At 54.6% G+C, this 16,383-nt stretch overlaps 1 protein-coding gene across 1 annotated transcript in view; it reads right to left on the reverse strand.

Annotated features, from left to right (window-relative positions):
- Positions 1 to 574: 574 nt before the first annotated feature.
- The window catches only part of TRABD2B (TraB domain containing 2B), a 228,589-nt gene continuing 212,780 nt past the window's right edge, over positions 575 to 16,383 (reverse strand). Inside the window, exons 6-7 of the mRNA XM_003921739.4 lie at positions 14,465 to 14,734; positions 575 to 6,139 (exon numbers count right to left, since the gene is read on the reverse strand). Of these exons, the coding sequence (XP_003921788.4) occupies positions 5,935 to 6,139; positions 14,465 to 14,734 (475 nt within the window). The 3' untranslated portion in view covers positions 575 to 5,934. The remainder of the gene's footprint in view (positions 6,140 to 14,464; positions 14,735 to 16,383) is intronic.

The following is a 16,383-nucleotide window of genomic DNA, read 5'->3' on the forward strand; positions in this document are numbered from 1 at the left end:
CTCAGGAGGGCCTTGTGTGACCTTTGTCAATATCCAGGAGACACTGAAGGATTTTCAAAGCAGGGGAGATACGTGGTCACTTTTGTTGATTGGCAGCGCTCTCTGGCTACCGAGGGGGGAGTGGACTGGAGGAGGCCTGGCTGCAGGTAGCAGGGGTCAGGTAAAGGTCCGGGCCAGGGCGGAGCAGTGGGATGGGGCTGTGTGTAGGAAAAGCTGATCAGGAAGAATCAGCAGGTCTTGGTGAGTGAGAAAGGCAGAGAAAGGGAGGCCCCAAGCCTTGGCCCCGGGTGTGAGCTGTGTTTAAAGTCACTGAGCAGCTCCTTCTCCACATTGTTGGGCAGCTCAGTCTGGCTGCGGTGAGGGTATCTGGGCCTCATTTGGCATGTGAGGCCTCTCCAGCCATCGGGTTCCTGCTGAAACCACCCTCGCAGACCCTGCCCGCTTCCGTGCGTGAAAACGCGGCCCACTCCAACTCCTCTGCTCCACTGCAGGCCTCAGTCCTCACAGCAAAGGCAATTTTCCTGAACGTTCCTTGGCAGGAAGAGAAGAGCTGTCACACAGAAACACTAAGCCATTGAATTCATAATATCTTTTATTAATATATTATGCTACAAAAATATTTTTGGCAAAATAACATTAATAGCATCTTTCTTTGTCTTCTATTATACTCTTAAAGAACTCTTCATGATAATTCACAGAGTGAGGGGCAGAGGTGATGAGAGAACGTCACGAATACCTTTCAAATACATCACTCCGAAGCCTGTGCCGCACAGTGAATCAGGTTGGGGACCGTCTGTGAGCTCGGTGGGGCTTAGGAACGGGGCTTCCTCTATTCTGCGCTAGAGCTTCCTTTGGCTGAATCAGCCCCTGCCCACCCCAGCCACTGGAGACCCAAGATGTCTGAGAGCCCTTTGTCCCTGGCAGCTCACCGGAAACATCTTAGACTTGGATCCTGTTCAAAGCCCACTTTCCCCACAGCAGGACTGGGATGAAGGCGGCCTTCGAGGCGTGCTACTCTGTCAGCTTTCCCGCCTCCACATGCTTCCAATCCCACGGCGGCCTGTGGGTCCTGGGAAGAAAGCCAAGCACCTCACCTCCATAGAGGCCCAGGGCTGTCCATGTCACCCTGCCCTTCAGCCCCAGAACCGCCCAGGCAGGAAACAAGGTCTTCATTTGACAGATGAGGAAGTGAAGGCTCAGAGAGGGATAGGGACTTGCCCAAGGTCACCCAGCAACATGAAGGGGTAATCCAGATTATCTCCAGAAAGGAAGAGCCCAGCTCCCACCTGGAGAAGGGTTGAAGAGAGCTGATGCTCCCTGGAAAGGGCCAGGTAGGGGATCTGTCAGTTCTTGTGAACTCTTTCTTTCCTCCTCTAGCATCAGGGAGTGGGGCAGAGCAGCAAGGAGCTCTGGGTTAGGCCGTGGGCCTGGGTTCCAGTCCAGCCGTCCCCTACCTTTCAGAAGTTGCCCTGCCCCAGGGCAGCATGCAAGCCCAGCTGGGTTTTTGAAGGGGGTGCTGTGAGGGGTGGTGGTTGTGGGTGGAGGGGGGAGACTGGACTGGTCCCTGAATCTTACTGGTTTAGACAGCCCGCGGGGTGATTTTTTTTGGCGGCTCAGATGAATTTCTGGAAAAATAACAATGTTCACAGAACCTGAGCACTGCAGAACCAGGGAGGACCCTCGATGTCATCTACACCAGGCCCTCGCCAAGAAGTCAACTCTCCTACCACGCCTTCCGCCAGTGGGCACACTGCCCCTGCTCAAACACCTCTCCCGATGGGAAACTCACCACCCTGGGGTCTCCAGGCCATCCCTGGACAGCTTTTGCTCAGTGGAAATTATTCCACTGTTGGAGCTAAGGTCTGCCTCTCTCCTTCTTTCCTGCCTTCATTCCCTTCTTCCTCCCCTTCTTTCTGCTTCCTTTCCCTCCTCTGTCTCTCTCTACACATATGTTGAGCACTACTTTTGTGTCAGATGAGGATACAAAGACAAATTCACCTGACCCCTGACATTAAGTTGCTCACAGTCCAAGAGAGGAGCAGATACGTGACTAGACAGTCACAACACTGGGCAGTGGGTATTGTGATAGATGTTAAGAGAGCACAGAGGAATCAGAGGGGGCTTCCTGGAGGCGGTGCTATCTGTGTTGATCCTCAATAGATGAGCAGGTACAGGGGAGAAAAGGGAGTTTTCAGGGGTAGAGGGCAGGATGTGTGAAACAGCCTGTTGATTCTAGAGCTGACTGCACCCTGAGCTGGCCAGGCACAGGGTAAGAGACATGAGATACGTGGCTGGCAAGGTCAGCAGGGTTGGCTCATGAAGGGTCTAGCATGTCAGGCTGAGGACTTTGCTTCTTATCTCATAGTCACTGAAAAACCACCAGCAGCCCCGGTTCTGTGGTCTGTCACACGGGAGGCCATCACAGCTGCAATTCCCTGGGAGAACTTCTCTTGTCCTTCACGGCATTTTTCATAGACTTTCCTTTTGGTAGAAGGACCCTCCCTCCTCTTTGGGATCCACTGTGACAATGGCATTGGGCTGGAGATTAGGCAAGTGGGACAAGGGGCCTGGGTACCTAGGCTTGCCCAGGTCTAGCTGATGCCAGGGAGTTGTGATGGCACAGTATTTAACATGAAGGAATTGTGCTTAGGGTCTTTCAATGCAAGGACACATTTGCTCATAGTCGGCACAAGGTTCCATGCTTCCTAGATCCTGGGTCTTTGACTCTCAAGGCCGAAGGGGTCCTCAGCGGCCCTTTGCAGCTCCTTGGCAGCCTCATTCTTCTCCCTTCACTGGATGACGGGGCTCTCCCTGCCTTCATCTGGCTGTTGGTGCATCAGACCCAACACTGGAGGAAGACCTGGGGACACAGCCATTCTGACATGCCCCAGAGGGCCCTTCGATGACATGGTCAGCTTTTGTGAGAGATGGACCAGGCCACAATAATTGGTGGCCCATCTTTAGCAAAGACCATTCGCCTGCTGCGTCTCAGGCTTTCATCTTTCCTGCCTGCCTCACGGCCAAACATAAAAGTCTAAGAAGTGCACACAAGGTTCTCAGAGGCACAGGAGCATTTTATGAGGCTAGGCACAAAGAACATTTCTGGAAGAAATGTCAGTCAGTGGTGTACAGATCGTGCCAGAGGTGTGGGTGGCTGCTTATGGATGGTGGTTCTCTGGCCCAGGATGAGAGAAGCCAAGCGCCCCGGCCATGCGGACTCCTGCATATGTGCCTCCAGTCTTTTGTGTCATAAGTCGGCAGGTTGAGTTCCTTTCAGACCCTTGGCCAGCTGGTGGTCCTCAGGGATCAGTGGACTTTGGCACCACATGTCTGACTGCGTTGGCTTTTGCTCTCCTGCAGGTACATATCGGCCCCACCAGTTAGTCCAGGTGTCTTTCTTTAAACGCTTGAATTAGGGTAAGGGAGAGTTTCGGATCCCCTAATCTGCCCAGAGGAGGGATCTGGGAAAAGACTAGGGCTGAGTCTTCCTGAAGTCAAGGGTCAGGACAACATAACCTAGCACTGGGCTACCTGTCCCATCTTGATAATGAGTTCCTCTGGGCCAAAAAGGATGGTGAGATTCAGCTCCAATACAGAGCCTAGCATTGCGTGTCCTCAATAATGACATGCTGCATTCATTTACCTTCTTGGCCCTGTGCCTGGCACAGATCTGGGCACATGGTCAGGTGCCTGGGCTGTTTACCCACATGCTTCATCTTTAATTAACCTCAAGCTCCATCTCAATACATCTCATGCCATACTCTGCCCCAAACAGAGAGGAATCTGGCCTGTGTGTTTCTAATTCCTTCACACTTATCTCATCCAAATAGTGCTCTGCACAATCCGTTTGATGTCCAACTTCTGAGTCTGCTTTATAAGTCACTAAGCCCCTTCCCGCTCAGAAATAGGAAGTCACATTTTTGCCAAGGATAAACCAACTCCAGTCTGGACTGAGGTCAAGTTCAGTTTAGAGCCTGGTGCCCGCGAGGCTGGCTGAGCACTCTGAGGCTGAGCTCCAATCTTCTGCCAGGTCTCAAGCTTAAACACGTCCATCAGGGCTGAGCCATAAAGAATTCAATGGCCTGCCAAGATGCCCGTGGGACTCCTGACCATCTCATGAGCTGCCCAGAATTGTGCCATCTCAGAAGGCGGACAGCTGCCAAGCTGGGCAGCATGGCACTACTGGGGCCAATCAGCTGCCATCAAGCCTGCCAGGGAAACCTAGGAAGCAGTAAAGCTGGGCACACCGGGCTGGGAGTCAGCAGGCCCACCTGGCTGTGCAGTCTTGGAGAAGTGTCTCCCCTCTGTGGGCCTTATTATTCTTCCTGCTATTACTATTTTCCATCAGGTGAAGGGTCCTTTCTGCTCTCAGGTTCTAGGACTCTGTAATTACTGAGGCACCAGCCCCGCGGGGTTTCAGGTCTGAGAGTCAGCCCACCTGGGTCCTCTGTCTCCTCAACCACCACCTTGAGGAGCAGAGGGGCTAGGTAAGTCTCTCAGAGCCTGTCGCCTGCCTCCTCACTTGGCTGCTGTGCCTCCCCAGGTGCCCTACAGCTGTGCCCCCCTCCCAGCCTTTGATTTGGCAGGAAAGCTTCTCATGGGCTCTGAGATCTGGCAAGTCAGGACATGCGATACGTGGCACACGCTGTTGCCAGAGCCCTTTGGCCAGAGGGACCAACATAAGCAGCTGGCCAAAAGGTCTTTTGCTACAGTGAAAGCTTGTGCTGGCCTCAATTTGGGCGAGATCTGCCTCCGTTGGAGCTTCCCTGGCAGAGAGAATGTGGTAGAACATGGAGCAGGAGGCAGGAATCATGTTGCATCACACTGATCTGGGGCCACATGCTGGCTGGGGGATCTTCAGCCAGTCCCTTCACCTCTTTGGGGGACTCAGTTTCCTCATCTGTGAAATGGGGTAGTAGCATCTCAGACCTAGTGTGAGGGTCAGGGAAGCAAGGTGCTCAGTGCTGGGCTCACTGTAGGCTTTGGACAAATGGCAGCTCTCACTTCTATGATCGTGATATGATGCCTAAGCCCCTGTCTCTAAAACTGCCCTCCTGTGCCCGCTCCAGTCCCTCAGTCCAGCTCACTCCATTTAGCCAGGACTTCAACAGTCTCTCCTTTAACCCACGCTGGATTCATGACACCAGAACAGAGACGTCTGGATTCATGTCCTCGCTCTCTCACTTGCTGTGTGACCTTGGGCTACCCACCTGGCTCTCTTTGGATCTCAGTGTATTCGTCTGTTCCGTGGGGTGGGGACTGCTTTCCTCAGCACCAGCATCCCGCACCCCACTCCACCCCAGCGCTTTGGCCGAAAACACTTACCGAGAGCTCTGCAGGGCCAGTTCACAGACACTCAGGGGGTTCAAAATAGCAGCATTCTCTTTCCTAAATGAACTTCCCGGGCTGCGGGTGCACTCAGGGGAAGGAGGATGGTCAAGGTTCACACCTCTGGCTCCCAAATCCAGCTTCACAAAAGCTAAGCCTGTCTGCCTGCCCCTCCCGCTGGGGGCCCCACAGTGGGAGAAGCCAAACCCAGACCGAGGAGGCTTCGGTGATCCAGGGGCAAGCCAGTTCAGAGCCACAGTCCACAGGAGATCACAGATGTCCTGGGATCCCCTCCTGGGCCGGCACTAGGGCTAGGGGGTTATAACATAGGCCACATGAAAATAGTTTTATCAGTAGAATAAATACATTTTTCTTTTTTAATATGGACACGTATTTTACAAAAGAGCCCCATAGCACTATGGGAAATTAAGATCCTTCCTCAAAAAAGAAGATGTAACTTGGGTACAGTAAAGCTCTAGTATCTAGCCGATCCCATCTGGACTGCCCTCGAGGTGTTGGGCACACCGGAGGTGGTGGCAGGAGCGGTGGGGTGTGGCCACAGACCCCTGTGTCATTTCTCTGGCTTCTCCACTTGGGTGGCTGAGGTCAGGAGGGTCCAAGGCTGAGCAGCAGGAAGTGGGCAGCAACAGTGGTGGTGATGGCGGAGAGGAGGCCCAGGGTGGGTGCCGAGCTGCTGGCGGGCCCTGGTGGGTCCTGCTGTTGTAGCTGGTCTGAGAGCTGGAAGGGAGGCCTCGCGGTCCCGGAGCTGTGGGTGGGCTGCAGGGGCAGTGGGGGCAGTGAGGCGGTGGTGCTGGAAAGGAGGAAGCACATGGAAGAGTGACCGTCGGCAGCCTCGTCCTGGGCGGAAGCCTTGGGGCTCAGATCTGACTTTTTCAGGTCTATTTTGCCTCATACAATGGAGAAGGGAACAAGGATCTCAAGCAAGCAAATCAGGCAGCCCAAAGCGACACAACCAGCCTGGCTGAGGTCCAGAGTCCACACTGACCTCCTGTGCCAGGGTCTGGGGGATGGACCAGGCCCTGGCAGCCACAGGCCTCACATGATGTCACCAATGGAGAAAGTGGATCCCAGGCAGAAAGAATAGTGTTTTGGGAAGATACATCTGGGGTCCCATGGGGTTGTCAGGCATCGAGGTACACAGGTGCCCTGCCCGTTGGCTGCTCTCCCCTTGCAGACCACCAAGACACGCAGAAAACAAGACAAGCAGCCGCACCACGATCCCCGCCCTCATCATCGTAACTACTGCTTGTTGAGCATCCATCACGAGCTCAGCACTTTACAAACAATATTTCTGGTCCTCACAATGAGCCTTCAAAATGGGTCTTGTTGCTTCCTTTCTACGAATGAGAAAACTGAGGCTCAGAGAGGCTACGTGGTGGCCCGGAGGCTACCTGGTGGCCAGGTCCCAGAGGAAAGCGGGAGCGGTATGCCAGGAGGCAGAGCCCAGGTCTGCCTTACTTCGCACAGCTGCAGGATGTGTTTAGCGAAAGGTGCAGTCCTTCATGAATGTACAAAAACAGAATCCAGTTTTGGAGACAACAGGTGACATTCTTGGCTCAAGAAAGGCTATGTGACAGACAGAGAGAGACAGAAGGAAAATCAGTGCAGAACCTCCTGGCAGGCTGACCTGAGCCCAGCACGTGGTGGCCTTGGGAAGCTGGAGGGAGACGGTGGGAATGGGGGCACTCAGGTCCCGGAAAGAGACATATAGGAAACGGATGGGCAGAGAGAGGCTACCACAGGCACTGAGGGGGGAGTGGACAGCTACAGAGGCCTAGCAGATAGGCCACAGCTCAGGTGTCTGACAGGACACCTGTGGATGAGGGACAGGCCTGGGATAGAGAAACAGGCTGGGCCTGGAAGCAAGGGTCACACCGAGCGTCAGGAACCCTGCGCAGGCAGGAGGCAGATGGAGATGCAGATGCAGACAGAGGAGCCCTCAAGCTCTGTCACACAGAGGGGCGCACTGGGGCAGCGGGTACATGAAGGGAAGGCCAGGAGGGCCTCCCGGAAGAGGGGAGGCCACAGCCAGGAAGGCAGGGTGAATTTAGTTGGAGCGTGGGGGAGGGCACTCCTGGCCGGTGAGAAAAGTATGTCCGGAGCCCCGCCCCTGCGCCGGCTCTGTGTGAAGCACTCTGGCCACTCCTTAACCTTTAGACCTCTTGACGACACTAGGAGGCAGGGATGACTGTTGTCCACATTGTACTTAGGAAGAAACCGAGGCATGAAGGGGTTAAGTGACTTTCCTCCAGGACACAAAAAAAGGGCCAGGATCTGAACTGGGCACACAGTAGGTGCTCACTAGCAGACGGGTGGGCAGGAAGCTTGTCACTGCCTTTGGGCTGGCCAGCCTAAAGGGTAGGCTGTAGAAACGGGGCAGGGCTGTAGAAACCTGGGGTCTGCAGTGTGAGTGCCTCCCTGCCACGCTTCCCACTGCGTGCCCCTCCCCAACAGGCTGCCCTGGGTCACCCCGGTTGCATTTCCTGGGGCTGGGTGGTGAGGTCCTAACAGCTGGCCATAATCACAGTGGTGAGAGCCTGCAGTCATCACCACCAGAGCTCAATCCAGGCCACCGTCCTGGCCAGACACCTCTCACACAGCCTTGGCTCAGCCTCAGCCAGGCTGGATAAAGGGGAGGGAACCTGGGGCCACCAAGCACACCCCTGACTCCATATGGGCTCTCGGCTCTGGAGTAGGCATCCACATGGCCTCTGGGAACCCGTCCTGGCTTGCTGTACATCATTAAAGAGAGGGCCCCGTCCCTCTCTCCCTCTCTTTGAGTAATGCTCTGGCCTTCAGCACCTGCTGCAACTTGCATAATGAGGCTGCCTACATTCAGCATCATTAATATTTTTGTGTCTGCACCTTCCACTTACGGAGCACTTACAGTATACTGGTAGACACTGCTTGGTGCTATACGTGTGTTATATTACGATTATTCCCCGTTCTAAGGTGTGGAAACTGAGCTTGAAGGACTTCAGATTTCTTGCAAGAGACAGGATGTGCACGGGGCAGTGTCTCCCCAGCCTGATTCGTCCCTGACTGAACGGATGAGCACGCCCCTGACAGAGAGCCCATGAGTGAAGCGTGGCTGCTTCTGGCTGAGATCTCTCAAACCCGCAGGCGGAGGCTTGCCAGGTGGGGAGACTGAGGCCTCATGTGGCCTGAGCCCCTGGAGGGGATCAGTGCCCGTGCCGAGCAGGCATCATCACCTCAGCCCCTTTCCTCCTTTTCTTTTCTAATGAAAACAAAAAACAGAAATAAAAAAAGAAACCCTCACACAAAACGCATAAAAATGTCCTCCTGGCTGCTGCCCCATCATTTCAGCCTGAGTGGCTGTTGGCTTGGAGGCTGGCTTCAGGGGAGCAGGCTGGTGGGCCCCTGGAGGTGCCTGGAGCTGGGCCCCCACCATCAGAAGGCAAGACCAAGTAGGAGTTATGAATACTCTGTCTCACAAGGTGCCCAAAGGCATTTTCTTTCACACTTTGAAAACCAAAGATGAAAACTCCCTCTTGGAGCCTGAACAGGCTTTTTATTGCTTGGAAGGAGTCCCAGAGAAATGGGGTAGGACTGATGTGGGGTGGAGGACAAGCCCCTCCAAATGCTCCCAGCCCACCTCCTGGGCCCGACTCTGCTCACAAAGCTCAGCTCCCCAGTCCAGATCCCCACCCCTCCTTTGCTCACACTGGGGGAAACTGTCTCATGGCAAAGTGGCCTCAAAGCCAAACCAAACACTGCAAGTGTTCCCAGGCTCTGCAGATGGCTGGCACCAAGAGGCCGGGTCTGTTCTCAGTCCACAGGGACCCCAAAGTGGGGAGAGTCGCTCTGCCCGAGCAGAAGGCAGAAGCCCGGCTCTAGCCTGTAGAATGTTCCTGGCTTGCGGGTGACTTTGGACAAGTACTGTCCTCTAGACCTTGGTTTCCCCATCAACACGATGAACAGGAACAGACCCGTGAACTTTAAAATGTTTCCCAGCAGCAGAAGCCAGAGTCAGATCTTCGGTAGAAGCCCAAGGCAAAGTTCACAAGCCCAAGGCAGAAAGCAAGGCTGTGTGTGTCTGAGACAGTCAGCTGTCTGCCCGTGAGCTCCTCCAAGGGGCTCCCTGGAGCAGGGGCGTGTCTTGGAACTAGAGGGTCTCTGAGAGCCATCCCAGGCTAGGTTCTGGGTATCCTCAGCCTTCTTGACAGTACAAGGGGCTGTGCCCTGAATGACCTCCTTAGAGAGCTTCAAGGAGATACAGAGGGCCTGGGTGGTAGGTGGCCCTCTGCCTGGGGATAGAGACCTCAATGTGATCACTTAGAGGAGACCCTGCTCTATGTCAGTCTGAGGCCCAGCCCCTCTGGGCCAAGCAGGTCGGATAGGAGATCCAAGGCAACTGGTTTGCCTGCATCTCTGGATATCCAGGGCTTTGCGATAGCCAGGGCTCCTCCTGCCTCCACCCTTGTGTCCACATGGTCCTCTGTGCCGGGAATGCCTTCGCGCTTCACGCAACCTCACTGCGCCATTACTGACTGATCCCATCTTGAGCACGGGGCAGACAGGCATGTTTTCTAGTAGCTTCATAGCAGACCATAGCTGGAAGGGCCTGTCTGTCCCTGAGATGGGAAACGGCCCAGAGAAGAAGTGGGACTCACCAAGACCACTCAGGAGAGCCGAGGCAGAGTCTCTGGACTGTGGCACTGCACTGGGAGCCATCTCTCTCCCTAGCCATGACCCAAGACTCCTCCTGTTCTTGTCCCTCACTAGCTCTAAATGCAGTATGTGCCACACATGTTCCTGTTAAACCAGGGGATGTTCACAACACCCATCCAATGGCTCATTTAAGGATTCAGGCTGAAGCCCTTCCTGCTAGGGTCGGGGGCTGGGTCATCTCAGACCAGAGACTCTGAAAGCCACAGGTGTCAACATGAGCCTCGACTGTTACTGAGTGCTACTGGTGGTCCGATGCCAGTTTAAAGCTTACGAGCATCATCTCACGTAATCTCGAAGCCTCAAAGCAAGTAAAAGGGGGAAGTGGATTTGAACCCCATTCTGACTGAATTTATCTGTTTTTATTCATTGGATGATCCTGCTTCCCAATTCTCATTGGGGCATCTCCTATCTCTAATCTGATGGGGTCCTGGCTTCACCTGGGGACTCTGCCTATCTGTGTTATGGGGAACTGGAGCTGGAGAATCTGGGGACGGGAGGGAGACACTGTGTGTCTTCCCCTCTTTGAGGGCTCGAGCCACCTGCTCAAACCTCAGGGGAAGCCAAGACTCCAAGGGCAACGATCCTGGGCATGTGTGTCCTGCACCCCCTCCCCCTGCATGGTGGAACCCACCAAGGCTCTGCATCGGTCTCGTCACCCACTTCTGTGCCCTGCTTTGGGCCATGCCTGGCACTGGGAAGACACTCTCTTCCCTACGTCTGGCCAGTATGCCCTGCCTGAGGACTTCTGATCTAGATGGCTCAGACACTCTGATCCCTATTTATGCAGCTCACCCTCATATCCCGTGTCAGCTGTGGAACTGGAGAATAAGAGCTGGCATGACCTCCGAAGACCCCTCAAGGGCCTAACTGCACAAAAGGAGAAACTGAAGGAGTGCTACGGGTCCCACACTGCACAGCAATGACCTCTGCCCTGTTTTAGAGCACCCTGGTTACAGCCCTGCCCTTTCCCCAAGCCTGGCTCTCAGAGGCAGGGGTTCCCCAAGAACGTTCTGCCACTGCACAGCCATCTGCAGACACACGCTTCGTCCGCCCTTTCTGCGGGTCCCCATAAACCATCCTGCCATGGGCCACTGCTTCTCTAAACTTCCTCCAGTGTGCGTGTGTTTACATCTCGGGTAATGAGGGGCAAGGGGGACGCCAGTCTGTTCCAGGTGGTATCCGGGACAGGCACTCGCAGGCGCATCCCTGGCTCACTCCCTCCTTCTCACATTTGCTCCCAGCGCAACCCAGATCTGATCCTCAGGGCCCACCAGCCACCAAGAGCGTGAGTGAGGACTCGCAGTCTGTGCTGGTTTTTCAGGATGGGGCACTTAGTGGTTCTGCGGGGAGGAGGGGAGGGCTCAGCTGCGCCGGAGAAGGGGAAAGGGCAACCACATGGTGCTGGGTGATGAAAGCGACCCTTAGCATCAGGCAGGTCTGCTCGACTCTCTGCCTGGCCTTAGGCAAGTTGTTTCCTCCGGTGTGAAATAGGCCTACCTTCCACAATTCTTGACAGAAAACGGGACAGAAGGGAGGCAGGTATCTGCCATAGCAGGGGAGCTTGGCAATATTCACGGGCACCCCACTGCAAGCAGAGAGAGGAGCAGGACAAGGTGTGGAGGCAAACACCTTGGTGAGGACAGAGCGGGCAGACCCCGAGGAAGCAGGTGGTGGCTGAGGCAGAAAGAAGGTGAAGACCCTACATCTGGGCTGAGCAGCAGCATGGCAGGGGCACTGTAGGACCCCAGGCTGAGGAGCAGCCATGATGGATAGCATGACTTGGGCCAGGATGACAGGTGCCAGACGGGCTGGGAGAGGTGATGGGGAGGAGGCGATGGCTCCAATGGGGTTATAGGAGGAGGAAAATGAGAAATGGGAATAAAAGCTCCCCCAAAAATGGTTTTATTAGAAGGACTACCAACAGGCCCCCGTTACTCCCAGAGAGCTCTCATCTGCTCCTCTCAGAAACTTAGAAACCTGGGGACTGCAGGAGGGTGGGGCGAGTCCCCTGGGAGCAACGGAGGCTGTGCCCTGCACCTGGGCCTCTCAGGGAGCTCAGGGCCTGCTCCTCTAGAAGCAGCGAGGAGTTTCAACAAACAGGCTGCCGGGCGGTGGTGGAAACTTTCTTCTCCACCCCAACCAGATAGAAGCAAGTTAGCCAACCACAATTCACCTGTGGGGTTAGAGAAGGGGCTCCCTTCTTGCCAAAAAAAAGCTATTTTCTTCTCCTGAAATCAGGCTCTGTGTTTCAGAGCTGGGTGTTGTGAGAAGGAAGCCGTTTGGAGTCATTTGCTGAAATTTGCCTTTCAGACTTGGTTAGGGGCTGGAGGTCCATTGCTGGAGCTGACAGCCCAGCTTCCTGTCACCCCATGGGCTGGTCCCACCACTGGTCAGGTCTCCTGATCACCCTGGTGTGTTGATCAGGGCTCTGAGTGACCAGCCTAAGTGGAACTCTTAATGGGCTGCCAGCTCCTTCGCTTGCCTCAAGCCTCCTTGGCAGCCTGCAAGCCCTCCCCCGCCACTGATGAAAGTGGCTCTCAGTAACTCTGCGCCCTCACTCCTGATTAGAAGGGGGCTGCTCATACTGGGCACGTGACCCAAATGTGTCGTAGCCAATTTAGCCACAGTAATGCCTCTGCCTTAGGCAGGCAGGATGATATGGTTTGGCTGTGTGGCCACCCAAGTCTCATCTTGAGTTGTAATTCCCATAATTCCCACATGTTGTGGGAAGGACCAGGTGGGAGATAATTGAATCATGTGGTGGTTACCGCACACTGTTGTGGTAGTGACTAAGTCTCTCGAGATCTGATGGTTTTACAAGGGGAAACCCCTTTCGCTTGGTTCTCATTCTCTCTCTTCGGTGGCTGCCAGGTAAGATGCGGCTTTGCTCCTCCTTGCCTTCTACCATGATTGTGAGGCCTCCCCAGCCTTGTGGAACTGTGAGTCAATTAAAGCTCTTTTCTTTATAAATTACCCAGTCTTGGGTATGTCTTTGTTAGCAGCGTGAGAACAGACTAACACACAGAGCCAGGCTGTGCAGAAGTCCGTTTCTCAGAAACCCAAGGTGCGCTGAAACCGATGCCCAAAGGATCCATGGGCTTGACTCTTACTTGCTGGAAGTCTTTCAAAGACAGTGTGTACCCCACAATTTATGATAACGGGCTGGGGCATATCAATATTGTGTCAATGGCTCTGAGACCTGGCTGTAGGAGATTCGTGAAGTGCAAAGTGCAAGAGGCAGCCGCTGGTTCCTTAAGTGACCCTGGTCTAACCCTCCCCAACTTGGGCCTTGGTTCACCATCTATAATGCAGGGTTTAGTCAGGTTTCCCAAAGCTGCTCAGAAGAGTCTGTGGATCTCAACATACAGATTCCCAGGCCCTTGTCCTGCCCGTTCTGATACATGAGTGCTGCAGGGGGTTCTGGGAATCTATTTAACAAGCAGCCAAGGTGATTCTCCCTAGGATTGCAGATGAAAATCCTAGACGGTGTTCGTATGGGTCCAGATGGAGACTCGGAGGCTCCCCTCAGATAGAGATTCTGAGATGGAGACTCTATGACTGCTGGGCATGGCATTATTTAGGCTGGGCCACTGCAGTGGGTAGGACTCTACCGCATCACTGACAGTCCCTCCCTGGGACACTCCCTGTGCTCTGGCGCTACTGTTCACTAAATATGGAGATTCTTGCCAAAACATGGGATCTAGGGAAGTACTCTGTACTGAGACTGCAGGCAGGGCTTGGAAGACAGCACCCTGTTCACAGCAGGACTTTGGAGACAGACAAGCTGAGGCGGGTGATACAGGTGGTAGGAGGGACATCTAGGAAGAGGACAGAAGGGTCTTCGTGCATGAGGATGGTTTTTGTATCTGCCCATTTTTAACAAGGTATATCACAAATCCCCCATGCGCTCCAGAGACAGAGCCCACAGCTTCAAGGCGACTGATCACCACCTGCCCCATCTCTCTGTCAGAGCACGGTCCCCTTTGCAACCTCCCTGCCATGGTTTCAGCTACTCACACCTTCTAGGAATGGGGAACTCATGCCTTTTGGCTTAGGCAGCCTACTCCATTTTCTCCCAGTGTCCCCTCCAGTCCATGGGACAAACGGAGCCCTGTCTGGACAGGTGTGTCCCCGGAAAGCTAAGTGCAAAGCATATTTGTGCACTGCACCTGAAGAAAGCTTCTATTTCCTCACCTTTAAGATGCAAAGAATTGTACTTGTTGAATTGGTTTTGTTTTGAGAATAAAACTAAAAAATTACATGTGAACGTGCTGTATAAAGCTACCTGCCACAGTTCCTTAGAGCAGGGCTGGCCTGATGATGGCTGGCCTGATGACAGTGTGCCCAGCTGTGGGGGGTTCAAGGTACACTACCGGGCGTGCAGACGCCCAGCTCCTGGGCAGACCTGCCCCCCCTGGCTCACCTGTCCTCGATGCGGACCCAGAGGTCATTGAACTGCCGCGGCCGCTGGTGCGTGCTCTGCCTCTTGTGCCACTTCCTCTGCCGGCCAAACTCCTCCAGCTGGCTGAGGCTGTCAGGGAGCAGGAGGTGTGGGGACAGGGCTGGATCCTCATCCTCTGGCGGGACGGTGGGAGTCACGGAGGATGCTGCGGGGACGGCGGCAGCTGGGGTCACTGGGGCCGGGCTTGTCGAGGTCCCCTCAGGAGAGGGAGCTGGGCTCTGGGGAGCAGGGCTGGAAAGAGGTAACGGCACATGGGCACACGTGTTGGAGAATGTCATCCATGTGTGGCAGGGAATGCACCACGATTCAGTGGGAGTGTTGTCATGGCAGGAGAAAGTGCCAGGGTGCCCCTGCAGGGCCTGGGGACAGCAACCCGGGAAAACCTTGTCTGGTACTGAGAGCCAGTGCTCTGAGTCATGCTTTCATTTGTTTGGTTGACAGATATTTACTGAGCACCAATCCTGTCCCAGGCGCTTTGTTAGGAGGTGGGTATCAGCAGGATGGAAACCGACAATGGCTCTGTCCTCTGGGAGCTTACACTCCAAAGCAGAGACACAGAGTCAAACGGGACGCCAGCCGCTGCCAGCCACCGAGGAGCAAATGAAAGAGACAGGTGTGAGGGTAGGGGTGAAGGGTGCTGCTCAGGGAAGGTGGTCTGGTCACCAGCAGGTAACATTTGAGCCCAGACTAGGAAGAGGTGAGGGAGCGAGCCCTGGGCAGGTCTCTGGGGCACATCTGAGCTTTGTCAGGGTCTCATTTATTCAACAACTCTGGCTGAGACTTTAGGTGAGTTCACTAACCTCACTGTGCCTCAGTCTCCTATTCTGTGAAATGGGGGTGTTGCAGCCGGTACCTCACAGGGTACTTCATCAGGATTATGAAGGTGAACACAGGCAAAGACCGAAAACACTGTCTGGCAAACGATAAGCAGCCAAAACATTCAGGTAATGAGTATTATTAGCATTGTTTGTGTGGTTTACGCATCCAACCTTCCCTTCACACGTTCAGTACACATTTCCTGTGCACCTTTTCAGTGGAGCGAGGACAGGGTTAAGTATCGGAGTTTGAGCTGGGGGTGGCCTGGCGTGGGTCCACAGCGCAGCCTCACAAGGTGCAGGCCGTGTGACAAGGGCAAGTTACTCCATCGTCTCAAGCAGCGACGAGCTAGAACACAGGAGTAATAACACTACCTACTTCATGGGGTTGTCCTGAGGATGAATGGGACGAGGTCTTAACACAGTGCCTGGCACAGAAGCCCACAAGCAAATAGACCTGGCTGTCAGGCAGGCGCGAAGGTGTCATTGGTCACATTGTGGAATTCATGTTTTTACAGGGGCATGCACGCGGACCGCTTAGCCCAAGGGCACCCTCTGCTTTTCTCCCTTTTATCCTTTCCTCCCCGCGGCCACAACAGATCTTGTTTTAGAGACATGTGACCCCGGGAGAAGGTGGGGAATGGTTTCAGGAATTGTGGCTGAGTGGGCAGCTTGCAAGGTTAGGCAGTACCCAAGACAGCAAGCAGTCCTTCTTCCCAGCCCACTCTCACGCAGTGTGACGGGCGAGGAGCTTCTCTCTTTGAAGGAAAGAAGACACTCGGCTCAGCCGCTCCTCCCCCACCCCCATGGCAACCCCAGATTCTCAGGGTCCAGGCTGCCTGGAGATGCCGCAGCTGCTGGGGAGATAATTCAAAACAGTCAGACAAAAAGCTAGATCCAGGAAGCACCTGTGGCCGATGATGGCTTTTATTGTTGGAGCCTCCTCAGCGTCCCCGCCCCCCTCCGCCCTGCCAGCTCCCTTGCTCCCCCAGACAGGGGGTTAAGGCTGAGAATCCTTGGAGCGGAGCCCATGGGGGAGCTGTGGCAGGCCCCCTCCCCCTAATG

This window comes from Saimiri boliviensis, chromosome 11 (assembly GCF_048565385.1).
Source record: "Saimiri boliviensis isolate mSaiBol1 chromosome 11, mSaiBol1.pri, whole genome shotgun sequence".
NCBI lineage: Eukaryota > Metazoa > Chordata > Mammalia > Primates > Cebidae > Saimiri > Saimiri boliviensis.